This window comes from Dipteris shenzhenensis, chromosome 7, assembly GCF_047967505.1.
Source record: "Dipteris shenzhenensis isolate YYH24624 ecotype China chromosome 7, Dip_SZ_1.0, whole genome shotgun sequence".
Classification (NCBI taxonomy): Eukaryota; Viridiplantae; Streptophyta; class Polypodiopsida; order Gleicheniales; family Dipteridaceae; genus Dipteris; species Dipteris shenzhenensis.
This window is the reverse complement of record NC_141602.1, coordinates 53,191,624-53,217,245: the sequence shown is the minus strand read 5'-3', so window position 1 is coordinate 53,217,245 and position 25,622 is coordinate 53,191,624. Positions and strand designations below refer to the sequence as shown.

General features: G+C 43.1%; 1 protein-coding gene across 1 annotated transcript in view; it reads left to right on the top strand.

Moving 5' to 3' along the window:
• Positions 1–12,299, top strand: part of LOC147900494 (P-loop containing nucleoside triphosphate hydrolases superfamily protein) — a 52,593-nt gene extending 40,294 nt beyond the window's left edge. The window contains exon 7 of the mRNA XM_087377042.1: positions 12,045–12,299. Within this exon, the coding sequence (XP_087233168.1) occupies positions 12,045–12,182 (138 nt within the window). The 3' untranslated portion in view covers positions 12,183–12,299. The remainder of the gene's footprint in view (positions 1–12,044) is intronic.
• Positions 12,300–25,622: the final 13,323 nt, after the last annotated feature.

The following is a 25,622-nucleotide window of genomic DNA, read 5'->3' as shown; positions in this document are numbered from 1 at the left end:
ACCAGGGAACTTCTCGGAATCCTATACAGGTCATGACATAGTCTTTTATACAGAGACACATCAGAGTCCAGAGCGCCCACTATCAGTATCAGCGAGTATACATGGGAGTCTTCTTACAGAGATGAGATGAGGGACACAGGGGGAGTGCGAGGTCAGGAGGAGTAGCAGTTCTTTACAGGTCCACCCTTTTGGGAACCATCCCAGTAGATCAGAGAAATACACACTCCAGATTTCTTTGGATCTGGATGTGACACATGGACAGCCGGGATTTGTTCGTTGCAGTATGCTACTTCCCTCCCGAGACCTCCCACTTTGCTTGAGATATCCGAGAGGAGGCTGAGACATCACCATAAGCAGCTCTTTATTAGGCCATTGTTGACTTCTCGAGCCGTGAGGAAGTCCTCTTGGTTGGGGACTTCAACGCTACGATAGGCGCCCGTCAGGCACCACTCCTCGACTTCAGGGACGATTCCATTCTACTGCCAGACATTGATCTTGAGGAAGCAAGTATGTTGCGTGTTTCGGATGACGGGTGACATCTAATGGTCGTGATAAAACTTTAGGTGGTCTCACGTGCTTCCCACATGGTGGGGGCTCTAGCGTTGTCGATTACATCATGGGATCCCTTGCATTCACATCTCATTGTTAGAAATTACCCAACAAAGGGTACACACAGTGGAAGACTGATAGTATTGCTCAGGAGCTCACACAGTGTGGTGTGGGATGTGGAATCACAAACTTCTTAACTTAATGTGCATAGATGTGCAAGCCACTTAATAGACAATGCTCAGAGACAAATATAGAGGCAACACTTTATATTTCCGTCCGTCCAAAAAATAGGACAGGATACAATAGCAAAAGGTTATCCTACTAGATGTCAAGCACTTCTAGATCTCTGAGCCCGCGTGCTCCACCTTGAGCATATGTAGACTCTCTGTCGCGTGCTCCACCTTGAGCATATGTAGACTCTCTGTCTAGAGTGTTCTTCTCAACCTTGCTGCCCTGAGTGTCAACCTAGGTAGGCAGCCCTCCAAGCTCAGTCTGCAGCTCTTCCTTCTCTCCTGGTCCTCCGGGAATAGGCTCCAAGAGTAGGTCTCCTGCTCCTTCTGACTGCTGGTCTTTTTCTGCTCCAGAAGATATGAAATGAGGGCCTGGAGGCCTCCTTTTATAGGTCCGCAAGGGGGCTGGCAAAAATCGACCAGCCTACCCCATTCTGGCCGACCAGTCTGTGGCTGGTCCAGCCCTTTTAGGGCTCACAAACTGGGCCTTTTGGGCTCACTTCTAGGGCCTTGGCCCTCCAATCAAGGCAAGGGCCCAGCCTATATAAAGGCAGGTCCCTACCTCATAGCAGCCTCCTTTGCTGCTCCACCAGGCCTCATCCAGCCTTGTACCCTGCTCCGTACACTTGCTGATGTCAGCGCCACCTGTCCCAGGTCTGCACAGCCTTGTACCCTGCTTCGTACACTTGCTGATGTCAGCACCACCTGTGTGCCTCTATTCGGGGCCTGTTCTAGCCCGTACACCTGCTCTGAAGTTCTGTCTTGCCAGGCCAGATCCAGGGCTACATGCCCCCGCCATCTCTCGTGCACAAGGCCTTCTGATGCGTTTCTTGTGCTGTCCACATGACAGCTCATGTGCAGCCCATGTGGCAGCCCCCTTCTCTACCCATGTGGCAGTCTATACATCCCTAGGTCCACCCCCCCCATGCTCTCCTGATATGGGGGCTTACAGATGGGGAGGTGACCATTCCAACACTCGTATCACGGATTTTATTGTTGCACCTCCTCCCCCAGGGGCTGATCATACATATCCTTCCCCAAATCTTTGAGAGCTCTGTTCTCTGCCTGCAAACGACCATTGCCCAAACCCTTTGAGCTGCAAACTCCTCACGTATGGGCGAACTTCGAGCTGCAAGCAATCAGAGAAATTTCGATTGTACGCGCAATGCCAACACTCACACTCTCTGACAAAATTTCGCGCAATGCCGCCTCTGTACTTACCTATCTGCAAATTTCTCTGAGCCCGTGCTGGACGACACTGAGGGCAAGCTGCTGCTGAAATCTGAGCTCATTTGGACAAGAGATGGAGGAGAAAACTATGAAAAACCAGTCTGTCTTCTCAAGCCTGGCTATGGCGACCTGGCGCAACATTGCGCCCCTCCTTGCTGGTAGCCCTTCTCAGGTATAAGGCCTTTCTTCCTGCATAAAAATCCCCTTGAATAGAGCTATGAGCTGTGAGAATTGCACCCTCCAAGTTCTGGTCTCTGTTTTGGACAGTTTTGACAAGGTTGTGAGTTTGATGCTACATTAGATGCTACTTAAGCATTTTTTATGTTTTAAAGTGTTGAATAGCTTCAATACAACTATGGATACAGCTTTGCTTTAAGTTGCTACACCTGGATTTGCTTGGAATACTTTCATTTAGCCACCTCTATGAAGCATGCAAGTGGAAGCATCATTTCCATTATGTTTTGTAGTATGGAATTTGGTTGCAAGCCTTTGCTACACTAAATGCTTGTACTTTGAAGGAATATTTTTTATTGCTCATATTTTCACTTGTAAGGCACTAGACACTGCCCTCGGGTAAGACCTTGCCATGGAAGCTAAGACCTTTTCTGATAAGTTTAATGGAACTAGTTTCCATACTTGGCAAACAAAAGCTGAGTTTATGCTTATGAAAAGGAAGATATGGAATGTTGTGAATGGAAAGAAGTCTACAAAAGAAAAAGCTAATTAGTTGATCAAAGACAAGAAGGCTCTTGCTATCATAGCTTTGGGATTAAGTGGCTCATACTTTCATCACATTGATGAAGGGAAGTGCTTCAAATATATCTTGTTCCTTTGCCTACAATTGGAAAAGGGAATGTGTTATTCCATGAAGAACAACAAAGAGAATCAAGCATTTCTTATGAAGGACTACTTCAACAACAAAGCAAATCTGGCTGAAGGAAGAACTCCATCAGCAAATGAAGAAAATGAAGACTATTTTTTAGGCACTTCGTCTTTTTTGTTTATCATCACTTGGTCAAATTTTGAGGTTCTCTGCTTGGAGTACTACTCCAAAAAGAATATGTTATGTAAATCACCTCTGGTCACCATATGATGTAGGCCATGTGATATGTGTTTTGACTATCCCATTTCTGTGAACCTCACACCCTTGGGAACCCTTGCTAGCATGAGAGCCTAGCCATAGATTAATCCTTGACCACCATGAGATGGCATGAGAAACTATGAGACTAGATGTATCCTTGACATTGCAAGAGGCAACCCCTTGAGGGGGGTTTGTTGGGGTAAGTATGATCAAGGGCTTGCTCTATGGTGCATGTGTGCATCTAGGGGAGTCACATATGTGTTTGTGTGTGTTGTAAAGGCACATCAAGTGCTATGATGTGTCTAGTTTGTGACCTAAGTGATGACGTAAGACAAAGGCAATCCCACTGATGTAGGGATTGATTCCCACTGATGTAGGGGCTGATTGCCACTATGTAGGGAAGGTATTACCTTCTCTCCCTTTCTATAAGAGAGAGTCCTCTCACTCATAATCATAATAGAGATCTACCATCTTTCTTTCATTGTGCTCTCACACCTCTTGCAAGATGCATCTATTCTATCCTACGGGATCCTACATCTATTACCTTTATTTTTATTCCCAATAGAGGCAGGAGCATCCTTATTGGGCATCTGAGCAAGCAAAGTAGCAGGAGGCATTTTATGCTGACTCATTGGACACTGCGAAGCCATGTGCCCAAATTTTTTACATTCAAAACAAGCCCCTGCAAACAATCTCCATTTCAATTTATAAAATGCACTTCCCATGTTAACATTGTTCACCGTGACTGAATAAGACTCCGGTGTGGGATTATCAGTATCCCAGAGAATGCAAAATTGATTAGAGTTGCCGTTAGGCCATGGTGGGCAAACCACTTTGCCTAAACTTGCTGCAATTTTAGGCAAGAGTGAAGCCATGCACTGCGGGAAGTCTACAACTTCAACCCAGACCGGACATCGATGTCGAATCAGAGCCTGATAATCCCTTGTGGGGGACCATGGCAAAACGTGCACCATTTGCTGCCCAAAAAAGAGCGGCGAATGTTCCAAAAGCATTTGCTTGTGAACCTCATCTACCATAATGACCTCAAAAAAGACTTTGACTGCATCCTTACGAACAAATGAGCCAGCCAGTGTTCGGGTCAATCAGTTGCCTACCTCTGCAACAGGTGGCATCTGACTTGGGAAAAATAAAATGACTACATTCTTGGCATATTCTTTAACTGGATCCACAATTTCATCCACTTCAACCATGAGACCAACCGATGGAACAGAGTCTTTCCACTCTTTCCTTGTGTCTGCAAATCCTTTGTGCATGACATCATACACCAGTTGTGCTTCAACAGAATCATGCACGGGGTCATGTTGACCCTCAGCCTGCTTTTTCTTTTTGCATTGAGCCGATCGATCCTTTTGAAAAGTTTTTTCATAAGAGTATTCAGCCATGTCTTCTGAAGAAGATGGAACCTAAAAAAGGGGGTACCTGTAAAGTGATAAAAGAGGAAAAACAGTCTCGAAAAACAGCCCACAAAGAAGAAGAAAGTAGTGTATTTGCAAGGAGAAGAAGAGGAAAGAGATATTTAGGGATTTAGAGAGAAGAAAAGACAAGTTCTGGAGAAGGAAAAGAGAAAAAACCAGAAAAAAGTCCAAGATGAACTAGAAATCAGAGAAAAAAGAGAAGTTCTGGCGAGGGAAAGAGAAAAGGTAATCAAGTAGAAAGATTGAAGTTTTGAGAACAAACACAAAAACAGCATACAAAGAGAAAGGAGAGAGAATTTGATAGCAAGAGCAAGCAGGATGTGAATTCGAACGAGAAGAAGTGCCTCCCACAACGTGCAGGTCCCAGCAGCGTCAGCAACAGCAGTCCGTACAGCCGTACGGTTTCGTAATGACTGTACGGGCAGGAAGGGGGTCGAGGTTGGACTTTGGCGGGTTTGTACGGCGAGCAAGAGGTGGACAGAAGGGTGCTGGATGTACCATACAGCAAGTAGGGGCTAATGCCTCTCTCTCAATCTCGCCCTCTCTCTCTCTCTCTCACGCTTCACACACACCTACCACACATCTCTCTCTCTCTCTCTCACACACACACATTTTTTTTTTTGGGGTAAAATCTTTGATTGATTATATTATATGAGTAGCAACCTCAAAAAAAGGTGCTACAATTACATCAACTGAAAATTTCAGTGTATGCCAAAAAGACCTCATGATCTATGCAGCGGGTCTGCAAGCAATCAAAGAAAGACTGCTGCAGAGAACGCCTAAAAAAGCCAAACAGAGAGAAAGTAGGATCACCAAAGACTTTACAATTCCTATACGTCCATAAAGTCCATAGTGCCCAGTAGCGAACCCAAACGAAGAAAAGATGAAACTCCGATCTGGATGGATGAAACCCAAATAGCCAGAAGAACTTCCCAAACGGAACAGATGGGAATCTCGCTCGCAGGTGCTGTCGAAGCAGATAAAAAAACTCACGAGAGCACGGACAATGCCAAAACAAGTGAGGCACAGTCTCCAGAGAAGCAGAACATCTATGGCAAAGTAGTGCAGGAGCAATGTGTCGATGAGCTAATAGCTGTCCAGATGGAAACACTCCCAAAAGAACTTGCCAAAAGAAAACCTGTTGCCGAAGCGGTACTTTATAGGCCCAAAGTTGCTGTAATCTTTTCCTCCACCACTTGGCTGGGCGATGCATTCGCCAAACAGAATCACCTCTCTCTGAAACCCAAGGTTGAGGCAAAAGGATTTTATACAATGCAGGTACAGTAATCTGAGATGGCCTCAAAGGACGAGAAGAGGACCCTGGAGAAGTCAAAGTCCAATCTTCCAGTTGGTCGTGGAGTTCCAAAGGAGGAATTGGAACAAAGGGCGAAAGCATAGAAGTAATTTGTCGCCACAAAGGACGATAATGAGAGCCCAATCCATATGTAGTGGCTGCTGAGAAAAGGGGAGCACAGTACCAGCATCATCTATAACATCAGCAACCGAGGTGATGCCTTTAAACGAGACAAAGTAGGAATGTCGAGGTTCCTGTAAAGCCAAGGGAGGCTGAAAGACTTTTGACCAGTGAACGCTTTCAGCTCTCAAAGAATTCCCAAGCAAAGATTGCCGTCCATTCCATTCCAGATGAGAAAAAACATGCTTCCAGTCAAGAAGTAAGCGGGAGACAAAAGGACATCGAGGCAAAGTGCCATCAGTGCAGCCAAAAAAGAAATCCCAGTGATCGAGTTGCCAATGACCAAACGCAGAAATACTGATATGAGTGACTAGAGTCCTAATCATAAGAGCCCAAGGCTGATCACCTTGCAGAAATTGCAGCAACATTTTCCCCCTGTGGGCAAGAATATGCACATGAATATTTGTGATGTTCAATCCACCATGCATCTTGGGAGAACAAATGTGATGCATCGAAAGCAACCTGAGACTTTTTCTGCCATGTTTGGATCGCCAGAAGAGTTCCATAAAGATAGACATGAAAGATGTAAGGTCTGCCTTAGTGAACATGATCAATGGCAAGTAAAATTGAATATATGCCACAAGGATGGACTGCACTATTCGAAGACGAACGTGCAAAGGCCAGGTTGCCAGTTTCCAATACTCAAGCTTTTTTCGAAGCTTAGCCAAAACCCAATCAGTTTGTTGTCAGCAAGTGAGTTCCCACCCCAAAGGGTAACCAAGATGACGAACAAACTGAGTGGGTGGAATGATATCCCCGGGCCATAATAGACTATGCCAATCTTTGGAATGCAAAGGGAGCAGCTTAGACTTCTGAAAATTAACATGAAGACCAGCTGCCAAACCATAAATAGAGAGGGCCTGCATCAAGGCACCAAGATCATGGGGCGTATTCTTTGGGGTAAAGAAAGAATCATCAGCATAAGCTTGAGCAACCATGCTGCGATTAGCATCCAATTCCAAGCCATGAAGTGATCCTATAGCCACAAGATGATCGATATATTGCATCATAGGATGAGTAGCAATGGCATACAGTAAAGCACTGAGAGGGCATCCTTGGCGGACCGAACAACGAAGAGTCCACTCATCAGAGATATCCCCAGAGATAATGCAAACCGCATTGCTATCTCTGTAAAGCCAGTAAATAACCTGCTGCATTTTTTGTCCAAATCCCAAAGCTCGCATAGTTTGCGAGATGAAATCCCATTGAACTGTGTCAAAGGCTTTTGCAATATCTACCTGCAAGAGTAGAATATCCTGCTGCGTGTATTTGGCATATTCAATCCCAATATAAGCATTGGCAATGTTATCTGTGATATGGCGACGTGGAACAAAGCCATATTGGGAGGGATGCAACCCATCATGCAAATAACCTTTAATCAGATCAACCACCATTTTGGCAATGATCTTGTAAATGACTAGCATGAGTGTGATTGGCCTCCAATCACCCAGTGAATCACATAGCTGCTTTTTTGGAATCAGCTTGAGAAGACCCTTTTTCCATGACAAAGGCATCTGCTGATTTTGCCATGTTGTATTTACCATTTGCAGCAAGGTGAATTTAAGAAGATCCCAGAATGCAAGAAAATTCTTTCTGCGATCATTAGATTAAAGAGAGAATTGAGCCTGACATAAGAGCATGCTTTTCTCTGAAGACAAAGGGCGAAGATGAGCAAGCTCAGTCAAACTCTAACATGTAAATTTGGCATGTGCTACAGTCTCCCTTGTGGCTTGCATATAGGATCTGCCATAATCTCGAATAACTGCTTGCATCCGAGCAACAAAAGCCTGCCAGGCATAATCCAAACCAATGCGTATCTGACGAGAGAGAAGCTGAATAACATCAGAGACCAAGGCTTTAAAGTCAGCATGCTCCAGATAACTATTATTAATCAGCAAAAGCCTTTGGCAAGGCAATCTGTCAGTGGGAAATTCATGTAAGGAAAGCCTCAACCAAAGAGGAGCATGATCCAAATGTGTGAAAGCATGATCAACCCAAATTTGACAAGTACAGGCATCACAATGTTGTGGATCAATCTGATACCATCTGTCCAAGCATGCCCGATAAGAAGGTTGAGCATTATGCTGAAAGGTATAACCCGGAAGCATGGGCTGTAATTCCTTCCAGAGATCAACCAGGTGCAACTGAAGCAAAAAATCAAACCATGCCTGTGTTTCAGAAGCCAACATATGAGTGTGGCCTGAGGTGTTGTCACCCAATTGAGGGGCATTATTAAAGTCACTACAAATGAAGGCATGTTGTCGCCATGGATAAGTATGCATGGCAGCCCAGATCAAAGCTCTATCACGAGAAGACTGGGGGGCATAAACCGATGCAAATTCAAAAATTTCCCCTTGAACAAGGCACTGAACAATAATCCATCTACCATGGCAATCATTGAGAGCCACAATAGGTTGAAGGTCGTGCTTTACCAAAAAAGCCACACCAGAAAAGGAGTGCTCTCCAGCATAGAAGATATCATAACCAGCAAAATGGCCTATTTGACCAGCATACATATGCTGATTATGCTCTTGCAAAGCAATTATATCAGGCTGCAATTGCCTGATATACATCCAGACCAGTTTGCATTTGCGACCATCACACATTCCCTGTACATTGAGAGTAACTCACTTCAGATGATCAAGCATATTTACAGTTATGGGACAGGTATGTACAGCAACTAACGGGCTGTCTACGTCTGCATTTCCACCTCAATGTCTGGGCCTCTGCCCTGGGATGAAGCATCAGCCTGAGGAGAGGACAAAAGTGCAGCAACTTCTTCTTCAGGAAACAAGGTCCGATTTGTAGTCACAACAGCCCAAGTCAAGCCAACATCAGAGTTTTCAGCAGGTGTTTTCCCATGAGAGGATGCACCACTCCAAGTCCGAGAAGGCAAAGGTCGTCTGGGGGAGATCACTTTGCGAGGAGTTTGCCATCCATCAGTCAAAAATTTTTCCCCCTTCCCCTGAGGTGGAGAGGACAAAGGCACAGGAAAAGAAGCATTACCATGTGAGACAGCCGGGGCTTTGCCTTTGTCTTGAACAGAGAAAAATTTGACCCCTTTGTTTTTTACCACAGAATTGCATTCTTATTCAAAGGCTGAACCATTTCAGCTTGCACTGGCATTCGTGGATCTCGGAAAGGGCATTGTTAAGCCATGTGCCCAAATTGCTTGCATTCAAAGCAAGCACCTGCAAACAGCCCCCACTTGAGCTTGTAAAAGGCACCACTCCAAGTCCGAGAAGGCAAAGGTCTACTAGGGGAGATCACTTTGCGAGGAGTTTGCCATCCATCAGTCAAAAAAATTTTCCCCTTTCCCTGAGGTGGAGAGGACAAAGGCACAGGAAAAGAAGCATTACCATGTGAGACAGCCAGGGCTTTGCCTTTGTCTTGAACAGAGAAAAACTGTTTGACCCCTTTGTTTTTTACCACAGAAGAGGCATTTGCATTTTTATTCAAAGGCTGAACCATTTCAGCTTGCACTAGCATCCGTGGAGCTCGGGAAGGGCATTGTGAAGCCATGTCCCAAATTGCTTGCATTCAAAGCAAGCACCTGCAAACAGCCCCCACTTGAGCTTGTAAAAGGCACTCCCCATGGAAACATTATTCACAGTAATTGAGTATGAAGCTGGAGTGGGATGATCTGTATCCCACAAAATGCAGAAGCGATTCGAATTTCCATTGGGTCACGGGGGACATACCACCTTACTAAGGGAAGTTGCAATTTTAGGTAGAAGAGAAGACAAGCATTGAGGAAAATCCACAACTTCTACCCAAACAGGGCAACGATGCCGAATCAATGCCTGATAATCCCGGGTGGGAGACCAGGGCAGAACATGGAGCATTTGCTAGCCATAGAAAAGAGGAGAGTGCTCCAGCAAAACCTGACGGTGCTCCTCATCAGCCATGATGATCTCAAAAAAGCCCCTCACTGCATAATGAACTTTTTTGACATAAGAACCACCCAGGGTTCGAGTCAACCAATTCCCAACATCTGCAGCAGCAGGCATCCGTCCTGGGAAGAAAATTATAATGGCATGCTTTGCATACTCCTTCTGGATCAAATATATCATCCACTTCCACCATAATGCCAGTGGTGGAAAGTGGATCTTTCCAACCTTTACGGGTTTCTTCAAACCCTTCATGCATAACCTCATAAACAAGCTGAGCCTCAGCACAGTCATGAAGGGAATCATATGAATCCATCACCTGTTTTTGTTTCTTGTTGGAAACCGACTTGTCTTTGTGAAAGGTTTTCTCATAGGAATAATCCGCCATTCAAGTTAAGGAAAAAACTTGGAAGCAGCAACGCTTTACAAGGAGGAAAGCACATTAAGTACAAAACTGTACGGTTTTTCCTTGGCTGTACGGACAAAATCGTACGGATTTTTGACAATACGATTATTATTATTTTAAACAGGTAAACTGTACGGACTTTCCCGACTGTACGGACAAAACTGTGCGGACTGTACGTACAAAACTATACGGAATTTTCTGACTGTACGAACAAAATCGTACGGATTTTTGACAGTTTAAAAAAAAATTTTCCTAACAAGAAAACTGTACGGACTTCCTCGACTGTACGGAAAAAACTGTACGGATTTTTCTGACTGTACGGACAAAATCGTACGGATTTTTGACAGTACGAAATTTTTTTTAAAGAATTTTTTGATAGACCGTACGGACAGAAAACGGACGTCAAAAAGAACCTCGAGGGTGTCAAATTGAGGGAGAAATAAGAAGCTGTAGCGTGGGAGCATGAGGGCTAGCACGGAATCTCACTCTCTCTCACGGATTTCACACACACACACACATCACCTCTCTCTCACACACACACACAATCATTATAGTCTTCACAAACAATTCTCTCTCTCTCTCTCTCTCTCTCTCTCTCTGTCTCTCTCTCTCTCTCTCTCTCACACACACACACACACATATGCTGTCGAGGGAGATCAGAGATATAGGAAGCTTGGACATGAAGATGGTTTGCCACGTTTTCAGTATGATCTTGAGACCCCCTCTGATTTGCTCAATTATCATGAGGCAAACCGGGTCATTCTGTAGGATCTTGTATAGCTACGCATGTAAATGACCTAGTTAACACCTAGCAAGCCTCCTATGAAGCTCGGTTTTTACAGAAGGCACTATCTACAGATCTCAAAGGAGGGTTTCATCGATGTGCCTTGCTACACTTTGATCCACCTCCCCCATGCTTTGAGGGTGTCAATCCGGCAGTTCTGCCTTTTTTCTAACCAGTTACGCATATTGAGGCCAGATGGGATGAGGGCATTCAAAAATAATTGTAAATCCTTTGAAGGAGTCAACAAATCAATCACATATCTTCTACCCCTTTTGGTACAACTATCAGACCTGAATATTGTTGGAATGAAACAAAACATCTTCAAGAGAGAGGAAGCTGGCAAGATCAATGTCGATCCTTTTGTCTTTGCAGGTTGTGAGGATCTTCCACAATGGGCCATAGGCCTTGGAACAGCATATGGGCCATAGGCCTTGGAACAGCAATGACTTTGCATAGTGTCACAACTAGACCTGCCCTCCCAGTGTGACATTTTCTAATCAGGACAATGTTTTCCATACTTCTTGTACTAGTCCCGTGTGCATATTGTATTTGCTTTTGATTTCAAGGATGTAATTTGTATTTTTTGATGACAAGTGCGAGCATGCAAGTGACTCTTAGTGAATCTATGGAGATAGGCTAGTGTAAATTGAACTCCAAAGGTTCTTGATCTCCTCTAATCTGTATCAGTTGTTAATTCTCTATAGTTGGGAATTCCATGCCTAGACATGCAAATTTTTTTATTTTTTTTCTCAATTTTTGTAAAGGGTTATAATGCTCCTCTTATCAAATGCAAACATTTTTTAAATGGAAGATTTCTATTATAGTCTTTCTATATCGTCAATGCAACTTTGGCTTCATGTTTTTTGCATCTTTTGAGACCCAATAACAATTGAATCTCTAGCGTAGCAATGTAGAGAACTATTCTTTTACAACTGTTTTGAAAGAGGCTATGTGGATTTTGCAGTGGAGAGGAGGATCGGCCCTGTTGATTGAGGTGGGTGATCAAAGGCGGGTAGTAGAGTTGCCCGTGGGGTTGCGAGGAAAGGTTGGTGGTGCTAAATTCGAGGATAAAACCTTGATAGTTTCCATGAAACCTCGCTAAGACCGTTGGAACATCAAAGTCCAGAATGGGGAAAAGGAGGTATATGCAATTTTCTTACAAAGAGAAATGAGTGTAAAACATAACAAACTTTTTAACAAGAGAATCTCTCATAATTAAAGGGCCTCTACCTGAAGGTGTTTCATACCACCTTGAAGTTTTTTCCTACAATGTGAATTTTAATTGACACGCATGTTCTTTGTGTTTGTTCTAATATGTTGGAATACTTTTTTGGGTTTCATCACCTATATTCTTGAATGTGTGTGGCCTTTTGTCTTTCAAGGATGTTAGTTTCTTAATATAGTTGTTGGCAGTGTACTAACAAGCATGAATAGTCTTAGAGGCATCTATCAATGTGATTGTCCTATGGGTATGAACTTCATTGCATCATCATGTACATCGATTTCTTGAAGTGAACATTGATGATATTGACTTGTTGAATCGAAAATTGCTAATTTTTATTTTCTATCATTTTTAAATCCTCAGTTTTCTTGGACGTGAAGCAAAGGAAGTTGAAGAGATTAAGAAGTAAAGGGATAAGTTCCACCGTGCTTTGAAAGATCACTTAAGCACCACACATAGAACATTGAGCTGCAAGGGATGACCATTTTTCGAGGGAAATCTTCCAAGCGTCCGAGCGAAGGGGAAAAAAAGCTTCCGACCATGTAAAAATATGGCAAAAATGGATCGGAAGAAAACATAGTTTCACTTAGAAATATGCAAAGTATTATAGGAATGTCTATTTTATGCACAAATCTTTGGGAATGGTAACATAAACCCACATGTAAAGTAGACTTCTCTATGAAAATTACCTTATGACTCTTCTTACAACTTTTACTTAATAGGGAGTGAGATTGAAAATACTCTCTCAACTTATCTTCATGAAAGGATTTCTCCAAAGAAATCTCATTGAAGCAACTCATCAAGGTAGTTTCGCCAGCGAAACCCCTTTGAAGTAGGTCTTCCAAGGTAGTTTGGCTAGCGAAACTATCTTGGACAACACTTTTAAAAAAGTGACATTACTTTCACATCCAATGCTCAAATATAGTCATTCATCGACTCAAATTAATCAAAAAATCCCATTTGAGCACATATATGGGGTTATATTTTTAAAAATATTGCATATATAGTATTAAATATTACATGTATTTTATGAGAGTGATATATAAGTCCAAGTTAATACTTATTTATAGTAATTTAAACTTCTTTAGGAACATATCCATAATATCTTGTTATTTATGCTATAAAAACACTTGAAAGCTCTTGTCATGTTGATCTAAATGTGTTTAAGTAATTATATATGTATAATATTATTACATTGAGAGTGATTATGAGAGATGTTTCTTAAATGAATTATTTTTAACACTTTTTTAAGGTAATAACAAGATATAAAGAGATGTCTATGAATTAAAAAATTTATGTTATGTAAAAATGAATGATTGACTAGTCTGTATATTTTTATGACAAAGGAATCCAGTTCTAGTGAAAATAAGTGTAAAAACCATGTTTCCTAAAGAAATACAATTTTTTAAATCTCTTGAAAAACACGCTTGGATAAACTTGCTCATAGGTTTTTGCTCGTAAAATTGACACATCCTGAGTTGCAACCTACGTTGGTATCCTTTCAGCAGTGAAAAGTGAGAACATTTCTATTTAAGCACAACCTGTGTATCCTCTCTCTGCTAAGCAGTCGGCTGGGTCACTCAAGCATCTCAGGCAGCAGATCAACAATATCATCAAGTAAATTCCATATGAGGGCAGCCAGTTTCACATGTCTTTTAGCTAATACCACATCTTTCTTGAGACAATCATGTGCCTGATGAACGAGTTGGTCGTAGTGTTCTATCTTTTCACTTTGAGCTTGTGTGCAACCACTACGTCAAAGTAAGTTGACCTACATCCAAAACTCGCCGTGGAACAAATTAGCATTCCTTTGTGATCAACTATTCCACAATGCATGGCTCTTGATACAATTTTAGTTCTCTTTTAACTTGCTAGGCATATCCAAAATCAAATATATGCATAATTAAAAGGAACAGTGCAAATGTGGGTTCTGACTATTTCCCACACATTCAGTGTGACCGAGGGCAATTCATGAATAGATGGGGTATTCTATCCTATGACCTAAGGCATCTTCTGCATTTCCCATCCCCCTGTTAGAAATTGACCAATAGAGGGTATGCACAGTGGAAGATTGATAGAATAGCCCAGAAGCTCACATGGTGTGTGTGTGTGCACGCGCGTGCAAGTGGAATCACAAACTTCTTTAACTTATGTGCATCACATAGATGTGTAGACTCATCAATAGACAATTATCCAACCAAATATAGAAGCTACCAAAAAGAATATATATTTCCATCCAAAGCTATGGACACAATACAAAAGAGAGATATATCCAAAGTAGTCCCACCAGAGCGTGGTCCTTTGATCTTACCACAAGGTACTTTTACTATCTGCTAGATATTTCTAGACTTGAGCGTGCATGCTCCACCTCGAGCTTGTGGGGACCCTCTATCCAAAATGGTCTTCTCTACCTTACTGCTTGTGAATCAGCCTATGTGGGCAGCACCTTGCTGAGCTAGGTCTATAGCCTTCCAACTCTTCTTGGTCCTCTAGAAATAGGCTCCAAGGATGCTGGTCTGTGCTGATCCTACTTGCTGCTCCAGAATATGTGTTATGGAGCCCCAAAGGGCGCCTTTATACAGGGCACAAGGACCCCTTGAACCAACTGACCAGCCAGCCCTAAATGGGTCGATTGGCTGGTATGCTATGTTGGCTAGCCAATCGACCTGGTTGGCTCAGCTCAACCAGCCCTACAAGGGCTCTCCTTGCTGATCCATTTGTACCTACCTGGCCATGTGGCACTGCGTCACTGGCCCAAGCCATATGCATCCTATTGCGGGCCTTCCTATAGGCTCCATCTTGCCCAATTTGTAGCACCATGGTTGTGCCTTTGTATGGCCTACTTCTAGAGTCTGATGCAGGCCACAACCCTGGCCATAGCCCTTGCCTTATTGCTGTACTGCAAATGTACCTGTTCACCTCTATCCACCTCTGTCTGGAGCTCCAAACAACCCCGAACCTGCCCATAACTATTGTGACCTAACTTCTCCAACCATTTGTCTACCTTGTATAGGATTACTCAACCAGAGGCTCCACTCTTGGCCAAGTAAGTCCATGAATATGCTACCCTCATGGTGGCAGCTTGTTTGTTGCCCATGTTGCAGCCCCTTTATCTCTATTTTCTTTGTTGTGAGGTGTTGCCCATGTGGCAACCCCCTCTCCAGCAGTTTCCCTCTAGGCATGTCTTGCCCTAGGTCTCCCTCCCCCATGCTCTCCTCATTTGTTGGCTTACAGGTGGGCAGGTGACCTTTCCAACACCCCCTACTTAATAGACCGGGCCATGCTTGTTATCCACACTATTTTGGGTAGTATTAACCATAAAAGACAAGAATGTTTTTTCGGTATTGGTCTTGTCCAAATTCTATCAAATCAGGCCAACCAAACTCTGTGGGAGTCCTTTTATGCCATCTCATATTTAGATGGTCCACTATTTCCTCTAAGTATTCCTCACAAACGGGAATAGGAGATTTTCTCTTCTTAACCCATCTGAACTCCTGAGGGATGGTGTTGTTGCCTATCCGTGCCCATCCAGGCTAATGTCTCGCTATCCCAGAGGCTCCTTTCGTGAATTAGCATGAGATCAAAACGGTTCAACTTGTTTATACTCTGCAATTCTTTATCCTCAATCGATCTATGGTTTTGTATGTCCCATAAGTCCTACCATATAGCATCCTTCAAAGGTGCATTTTCCCAAATGACAGAAATAAATTGAGTCAGTGCATGAGAAAGTCCACATTTTCTTGGAGAAGCCTTTCTAGAGGATGTGTGATCTTAGTATCTCCCAAGCTTTCCACATTGCTTTCCATAGTTCCAATCCCTTTGAATATATGGTTCTTTGCCAAACATGGCAAAGGCTTTTTGAAAATGTTTCCAATGCCTGCCTGCATCTAAGGGGTTTAACCCTAGCTAAGTTTCTTTAACCTAAAGTTGAATTTGTCTTTTGGAAAGCCGTAAGCAACCAATTCCCCACGAACTTAGGAGAGGATGTTTATATGTTCACTACTCCAAGGCCTTTGCCATTGTACAAAATGTTCATTGAACTTTGGCCTCTCTCCTTTGTCCAGGATGCTTGCATGAGATAAAGTAGATTAGTGAGGGGTAGAGAAATGATTAAGAACAAATTTTCTTTTGGCTACCAAGGGCTAGAGACCTTGGCACTTAGCTACCCTCTTATCGATCTTTTGAAACCTCCCAATCCCACCTATCCCTGTTGGTGCACTTGAAACCCATAGGTATGTCCAATAACTCAAAGGTCTCCTCTTTTGTCAACTTGCAACCTCTATCTAGCACAACATCAAGAGGGAGGTTTTTTGGTTCCATGAACCCTTGCCTTACTATGATTAATCTTGGAGCCTGCAACAGCTGTGCAAAAGGTATCCAAGCACTTAGACCAATGTATTATCCATTGACAAGTGGCCATTTTGAGAAGTTAGGTTGGTGTCATCGGCAAATTGTTGATTGACAAATCCCCCCCCTCTTCAATTCCTTAATCAATTTCTTGTCCACTCTGTCTTGTGTCAGCCAACCTAAGGCATCTGCAGCACAAATAGCAAAGTGTAGGGGAGAGAGGGGGAAGCCCTGCCTTCTGGACCTTCAAGGAGAAAGGAGGAGAAGTTTTTCCATTGACCTCAACCTTGGCCATTGCTTGTTTCAATAGGACTGGAACAAAACTTCAGAATTTAACACCAAAACCCATATCGTGAAGAGAACTTGGGATAAATCACCATTCCATTTTGTCATGGGCTTTATCACAATCCACTTTTAGAAAACAAATATCTTGACTTTGTTCATGTGTAAACTCAAGTCTCTCCCAAAGAGTCAACCTCCATAATATGTCTACCTCTTGTGACGGCAGCTCTTGGAGTAGTAACTCACTTAGAAAGTTTCATTGGTAGATCTATTGCAGCCTTAGGTACAAATGGAAAAGGTGTGGACTTTATGCATGGCAAGATTTCCTGTGAGAGCTTCTCCATCTATTCCCTTAATTTAGTGATAGACACGACATTGTTATGGGATGCATGTCCTTTCAAAGACACAACAATTATCATGGGAGACTTTAATATGGTTAGAATGCAAGAGTGATAGATGGCAGGGACTTGGGAATTACCTAAGAGGGAGTGAACTCATTGCATGGCAATGCCTCAAGGTAACAATAGAATTGATTGATGTCATAGAGAACACATCACACTTGGTGCAATAATCAGATTGAGGAAACTCATTGGTGAGGTAGAATTGATAGCATTTACATGTCCTAAGAGATTAGTGATGAATTTCTAAAAGACAACTACAGCTCTTTGATGTCCCTCCCTTTCTTTGATCATAATCTAATTCTCATGAGATTGGATAGAGGAACGTGTAAGAAGGTCAAATTGTCGTTCAAATCCAATCCCCTGTTTTTCCAGGTGCCCTATGTGCAATCTAAAATAAAGAAGATTTGGAAGGATGCCTTTGGTGGAACTGCTAATTACACTGAGAAATTGGTGAGAACCGTAATAGGACAATTTTCTCGTAAGGCTAGACTCAAAAGGGGACAAGTTCTGGACGAATATTTTAAGGCTTTAGCCTTTGATTGCTCCTAATAGGGGGAAACAAAAAATAAGAGTTTTTAAGGAAAATTTGAGAAGCCAGGAACAATTAGCAGCACAACAATATTAGATTTACAAGAGCTAGTGGTGGGCAAGAAAGGGTGACGAGGACAATGGTGTGTTCAAGGGTGATAAGGCTAACAATGATATGTTCAAGGCAAGAAAGGGTGACAAGGCTTATGATGATATGTTCAAAACTCTCAGGAAAAAACATGCACTGGAGAGCTTGAATCAGCTAATTGTTCAAAACAGATGGGTCACAGATAATATTGAAATCCTCTAGGTGGTTATATCACATTCCCAACAACTTTTTGGGGAGCCTAAGGTCAGGATGACAGAAAAACTACTAGCAAGGGCAATGCAGTTTCGTACATCCTAGAGTTGTGCCCAATTTTGATGCTGTCTTTTTTGACAAGGATCTTACATTGGGAGAACCGAAAGGAGCTGTAAATAATATGGCTAAGGGTAAAACACTTGGCGAAGATGGGTCGTCAAAAGAGTTTTATTAAGTGTTTTGGGACACAATTAGACCATACCTCTTACAAATGTGGGATGAATCAATTGAAAGTGGATCTCTTGAATCTAGGATAGACACAAGAATGGTAAAGCTGATACTAAAGGAGGAATAAGGATGAGCTTACAAATTGAAGACCGTTGACAATGCTGAACACATTTATTAAATGTTTTTCTAAGATCTTGGCATTCATACTAAAGTATAAGATGCAAGTATGAATCATTGCCACTAATGTGAGTGCATTGAGAGTAGTGCATGAGTGAGGTTTCACACACACAAATCTAAATGCCTACAACTATCTGCTGGAATTTATGAGGGATTGTAAATCCGTGTGGGTGGAAATTATTGATTGGGAAAACAGTTTACATTGGAGAGAGAATAAGTACAAGCAAGATCCAACTTCTGCACCCGAAAACTGATTTCCTTGGTTAGCACCAGAGCTATATGCAACTAAGGGATGTCCAAAACTGAAGAGTGATTGGTCATGCCACTTAGATTGTTATGTTATGGGGTTGTTACCAAATGATTTTTAAGTTGTAATATTTTTTTTAAATTTTAACTTTGAAATATACCCATGGCTCATGTTCTTTCATGACCTTGTTATTAGGTTTTAAGTAACTTTTACTTTTGCAATGGCATCATCTTCACAACCTTCCACACAAAGTGCTTATGAGGCACAAGATCAAAGCATGCATTCCAAAGGTGCCATAAAATGTTTAATGGACGTGACTAATGCAACCTTGCAAACAACCAGGAGAGCAAAGGTACATGTAACCACCTTAGCTAGTCCCTACCATGACCCTAAAGGATGGAAGTGGGACTAGATAAAAACAATTATCTCCAACAAGGAGATAGAAGGCATTTGATTCAATGCCAATGTCGGTTTTGATTCAAAAATTGCCTTCTATAAAAAATTTCATTGCCCATCAAAAATTGCACCAATTGCGCTATGCGTGAGAAAGAAAAATAACCTTTCAAGAGGGTGCAATTAAAAAAGCCACACAATGGCACTATTCCATTGTACTTTGTGAAAATGTTTTACACCTAGGCCATCTTGTGGACTTCGCTTCCTATGGTTGAAATCCGAGCAACGACACATGATAGTTGGCTGCATAGGCAGGCATGCGGTAGCCTCATTGCCTACAAACATCACAATTCCATCTTTGGGTGAGCAAATGGTATTCTATGTATAAAATCTATTGCATTTTTTTGAATAATTCAAGAGCAACAGCTTGTGCTCTCAAAGTTTGGTAAGCACCTTCCATAGATGTTCTTAATGTTCCTCCATCATTTTATTGAAAACCAAGATATCATCAATGTAAACAATGACAATAATATAGGTACTCCTTGAAAATGTCGTTCATCATGGTACAGAACGTGGCCAGAGCATTGCTAAGTCCAAAAGACATGACTAACCAATCATAGCTCCCATTCCTAGTTCTAAAAGTTTTCTCACCATCTTTGTTTGCAATCCTTATCTCTTATCTGGTGGTATCCAAATCTTAGATCGATATGGATTAAATACTTAGTCCCAGCTAGCTGATCCATCAAGTCATCCAATAGTGGCATTGGATACTTGTTCTTGATTATGATTTTGTTGAGAGCTCTATAGTCAAAACATAATTTGGAACTTTCATCTTTCTTGGTCACAAACAAGACTGAAGCCCCATATGGTGATTCTCAACTAGCTCATTGAGTTGCCTCTTCAACTCCTTCAGCTGTTCATCGTTCATTTGGTATGGCGCCTTCACTGGTGGCATGCTGCTTGGAATCAACTCAATTCTATGGTCGACATGCCTCCGCAGCAGTGATCCTTTAGGAAGTTCTTTTAGCATCACATCGCCAAATTCCTCCAAAATTATATCCAATCTAGTAGATTTCTCCCAACTCGCTCGTTGACTTGCCCTAGATGCATCACAACAAATGCTACCTTTGCCATGGTCAGCCTACACCATGCACATCACAGTAAGTGCACTTCCGTACCTCATTTGACTTCCTTGTGCAGTTGTTTAGCACTTATCAATTTGTCAGAAGCCTTGTTTATTACTCGGGTGGCTAAGTTCTGAGCCACCACTAGTCTTCTTCCATCATTGAGAAGACCTTTAGCATCCTTGGGTGATATACCTGATCGGACACACTTCACTTGGACTCCGCATCCCTACATGTCTAGGATTAAGGAATCTGCTCCCTTTCCCATCATTGCAATCACATAGTTCTCCCACTATTCGATTTCATATATTACCTCATCCAAATCCATGGGGACTACCAAGAAGTCCATCTTGGCTTTCCATTTACCCATCTAGCATGGGACATTCCATGCTATCTTAAGATAGTCTTGTTTTCCCTGCCCAAATGCCACCTATATATCTATTAGATCAGTTGTTCTAATTTTTAGGCATTTGGCTATTTTTGGGCTGATCACATTGTGTGTGGCCCCCGAGTCAATCATTACCCTTTGAGGGATGTCATTCATTTGTCCATTGACATAGATGTTGGGAATACATGTTGCCACTCTTGTAGCCATGCACCTCGCAATTGCTCTACATGCCCCTATCCTGGGATGTTCCTCCAGTCAGGAGGAGTCTCTTTCCTCAATCTCCATGATTTGAACTCCTCCTTCCATGTCTTCATGATATCCGGCTTCCTCATCCTGGGTCAAGGCAATTCGAGGCCTTGCAAATTTGCCACGTTTTGGGTATTCCTTCATGTAGTGGTCCTTTTTGCATTTAAAGCACCCCCCTTTTGGGGCTTGCTTAGTGCTGGAAGAGCTAGAACCTCTACCTGCAAAGCATATTTTCTTTGTGATTATTTAATAAAATGAGAAAGCATGAACGTCTCTCATCAGCTTTAATTTTTCTTGGTTTTGTCGTTCTTAACTATTTCTTTACCCTCGTCGGGTAGTTCATCTATCCTTTCTAGCTTCTGGTGTGGCATCCTATCTGAATCTGAGTCCACAAGCCGCAAGATTCTCCCCTGAGTCACAACTCCCCACTGTGGCTCTAATACCAAGTGTAAGGTACCGCACCTTTCCCTTAGCCATGGGAGGTCCCGTGCCCCTCAAATGTAGCCAATGATCACGTTGGATTCATCCTAAATAACTCCCGCTTGGAGTCTTCACTTGGGCATCCACCACCCCAGCCTCAAAGATCATGACGTGCCTGTCGCAATGGTTTAACATGCTCCTTAATCGAAGTCCAAACGCAAAAGTTATGTTAAAAATGAACACCAAGGTCTCCACGACCTACGCCCCCTTGTCTGTTGAGGTCTCGATCCCGTCATGCCTCGTGTGATGCGTCTTGCATCCAAGTACCTAGGCACCTATCTAGACGTTCACCCCAATCCCCCTCTATTTCATGTGCACTCAACCCACCCCATGTGTGAGTGCCAACAACAAGAAAACCAAGGGAGCAAAGAATGGTATAGAAGAATGCTTGTATTCTCACAAAATGTGCCAAAAGGGTCTGCACGTGTTGCATTGTCTGAGAAAACCACCTCCCATATGGAATCTTTTGTCTCGTACAATCTCGATGAGTTGTGGTAATATATTCATGAATGTGTATGAGTCCAAAGATGTAGAGTTAATATATTTATGGTAATATATTATGAATGTGCCTTGATGAGTTATGGTAACATATTTATGAATGTTCCTCGATGAGTTATGGTTTTATATTTATGAATGTGCACAAGTCCAAAGACGTAGAGGTGGAGCAGGTGAGTAGGGTCCAAGCCCCATTACTTCACCAAGTGGGTAGAAGGGCGAGCCACCGTGAAGGTAGATGCAAGATCCATCGCCAAATTCTTAAATGAACAAGTTATCATGCAGTTCATATGTCCCTTACTACTAGTCAACGACTGAGGTTAATCGACCTTGAAAAGTTAGAAGAGACAAGGTTGCGTGCAGCCTACTGACTTTGGATGGAGAAGGCCCGATGCAAAAAGTGGTTTGACCACAACCTCAAGAGCAAAGACCTTGTAGAGGGTGATTTGGAACTCATGTACATCATCAAAAATACCAACGCAAGCTCAAGTACTGAGGTATGGGTCCCTATCGCATGGTAGAGATCACTCAACAAGGGGCATGCAAAATAGCCACCCTTGATGGAATAGAAATGGACAACTACATTAACGGGAGCAAATTAAAGAGATACTATGGGCCACTCACATTGTGTACCCTTTAAGCCATTCATAGAGAAAAGAACTCAAGGCCGAGGTAGCCCAAATGAAATGCCAAATCATCAAAGAAGCCAGAGCAAGTAACTCTAAACTCAGACAACATAAGAAAATGGAATTACTTAAGGCAACGCTTGAACAACCAAGACTAGCGGATGAACTAACGATAGAACCAGCTAGGTTGCATGTTCAACTGCAAGGACCGGGCATGCGTATCAGAGCACTCATGGATCCGAGGTTGAGCCACAACTTCATCTCCTACCATGAGGTATGAGAAAAGCTACAGGTACCCCTAAACCTCACCGTCACTTCAGTAAGGGCTATCAATGGCCAACTCATAAGCACCTTGGGTTTTCTGAACTTAAGTCTAATGGTTGTTCGCCAGGCAGTAGAAATACGCTTTCATATTCTCCCCATAGAAGCGACTAATGAAAATATCATATTGGGAAGGACCTGGTGTTATGCTGTGAGCTGTCAAATCAACTGGCAAGCCAGAACAACTTCCCTCACGAATGATGGTAGAACTGCAGTAATCCTGCTGTGTGAACCAAGTCCTGCTCCTTTAGCTGCACCCTCGCCGTGGTCCAAGAAAAGAAGGAGCTGAGGACCAACTGCTATGGCAACTTGGTGCAATTGCCCATTATGCCACCATTCCCATCCCCCACTTAGGAGAGCCATGAATAGCAAGTGCAAGAGCCTATTCTCTGTGCTCAATACTACTTCAACTGGAACCGATGACCAGAAAGAATCCAAGTAGCACAGGAGTCCGTAATCGCTCCAGAGACGTCCTTGGTGAACACATTCATGCCAAAAAGGACACAACACCATCCCACACTTCGGTCTCTAGGCCTCAATCTGCCTCCTCAACCGTAGCATCCCCCCAAGTGCTAGGTCCCCACCAAGCTCTTGGAAGACCGAGATAGTTACAATGACAAGCAGGTCCTATGGGTGCCGAAGTTTAAGTCACAAGCTGTAGGGGTTCTGAAGGTAGCAACACAAGAACATGTGTTGACCTTGGATGCAAAACCACAAGAACCTACTGATGAACCGACTACAGCAAACAAGCCCTAGAGTCTCGAACGCACCCTATTACCACCACAAATTGTACAACTCAACATGAAAATCACCTAAGGTAGCGAGGAAGCAACACAAGAACCGACCCCTACAATGAGGGGTGATGCACAAGAACTTCCCTCCAAACCCGAATGTGAACCATCAAGGGTAGTTGCAATCATACCATCTCCAATGGTGCCATTCGACTCATGAGAGCAAGTGTTTATGCCAAAGGCAATCACACAAGAACCTGCTTCTCCTGTGGCAAAGGACCATCCTATAAGAACTCATCACAATGCCAATGTACCTCCAACATCCAAGGTAAGACACAAGCTGTACACATGCTCTACATGGCTTTTAACACGCTATGCGACAGCATGACGTCTGTCAACATTGCATTCCACATGATCATTGAGTCTAGGTCTAGGTGAGTCAGTATGGTTGGCATATCACCCTATGCAACTGCAATCCACAAGTCATTTCCTTGCACATACACCCATGTGCATCCACAGTTAGCACGAGGTGATTAGGGTAAGTACCTCTCTTGGGTTTTTGACCTATGGCCGAGTCTCCATAATACAATCTCAAGGGCATCTTGTGGCTTACCAATCCACCACCTACAATCCCCTCGGCATTATAATCCTCTTTAACTGGGTGCTACAAGCTCTCCAAGACTCACTTGAGTCCTTGGTGAGCAATTTTTAAAGCATACATGTCACATATCCCGAGGAAGTAGCCGAGGAGGGAGGCCAAGAAGCCATCTAAATATTTAATTCTACCACCCCCTTTGTCGAAATCCCACAACCACCTCCTTTGGATCCTGCCCAACCCACTCAACAAGCCACCCCTCCCATGCACCAATCTGCCTGAATATTCTTGTAATGCCTTTAACACCACCATCGCACAACACAAGACATCCCCGTCCATCTCATCTATGACTCCGATCGACCTCCTTGAAGAGGCTCTTAACACGTTGCTCAAGGTAGCCAATTTTGTACAGATGGTCAACTATACAACGCTCATAGGCACAACAGAGGAGGAACCCATGCCCATTGAAGATGATGAGGTTCTACAAGCTCCTCCCTCCTTCCCACCCAAAAATGTACAGTTGCATCCTGACTTGCAGTCGTTCCAAGAACTGTTAGATAGTGCCCTTATGCACCATTGGAAGCACCAACTCGAAGGCTCCCGCCTCCACCTCTATGAAATATTAGACATGCGCCTCCTCACACAATTCATCACCTAGTCTTTCGATGACTGACGATGTGCCCATCCAGAGCACACAAGAGGAGGATACCACCTCGCCCCTAATGCTCTTCTCCCACGGACCGATGGCGACGTTGGTCTACAGCCTCACTGGCGCATTCCCTTCATCAAAATGGAGTAGTTTTGGCAATACTACTGTAGTGCCCACATCGATCGCCGGATCCACCCCTTGTACATACCAATGGAATGATGATGGACTTGGGAGAAATTTCGAGAGCTCTAGTAGCAGGACCCTAATATGTTGTACAATTTTTTGAAGTACAACTTTCCCAAAGAAATGACTCAAGAGGAATTTTGCTTTGGCCTCTAGTCATTCAATGACGTATGGCTCGATACCCATCGTAGCAATGGTCCACTTCAACTGCCTCCTCCTACTACTCCTCGCGACCTTCTCGCCCATAGTTTCCCCATCGATAATCGCCTTTACAATCAGACCAATGAGATTATCTTCAACCTTGACATCGGTCCTACGCAGTTTCAAGACCTCCCCCTCTACCTCCGTGTCCTCCAGTGTGGCTGATCCAAGGGAAGCTCAGCAATAGGAAGGGGGCATGTTAACATCCACAGAGTATAGTCTTCGAATGCAGGGTAACCAATGATTAAAGGTGATTAGGCTCCATGATTTACTTCAACAATTGCAGCCATGGAAGGAGTACATCACAAGATCAGGGAGTTTGAGCCCCAAATACCCCCAATGGTCACAGGTTATAGGTTCTACCTGCAAATTGCCAC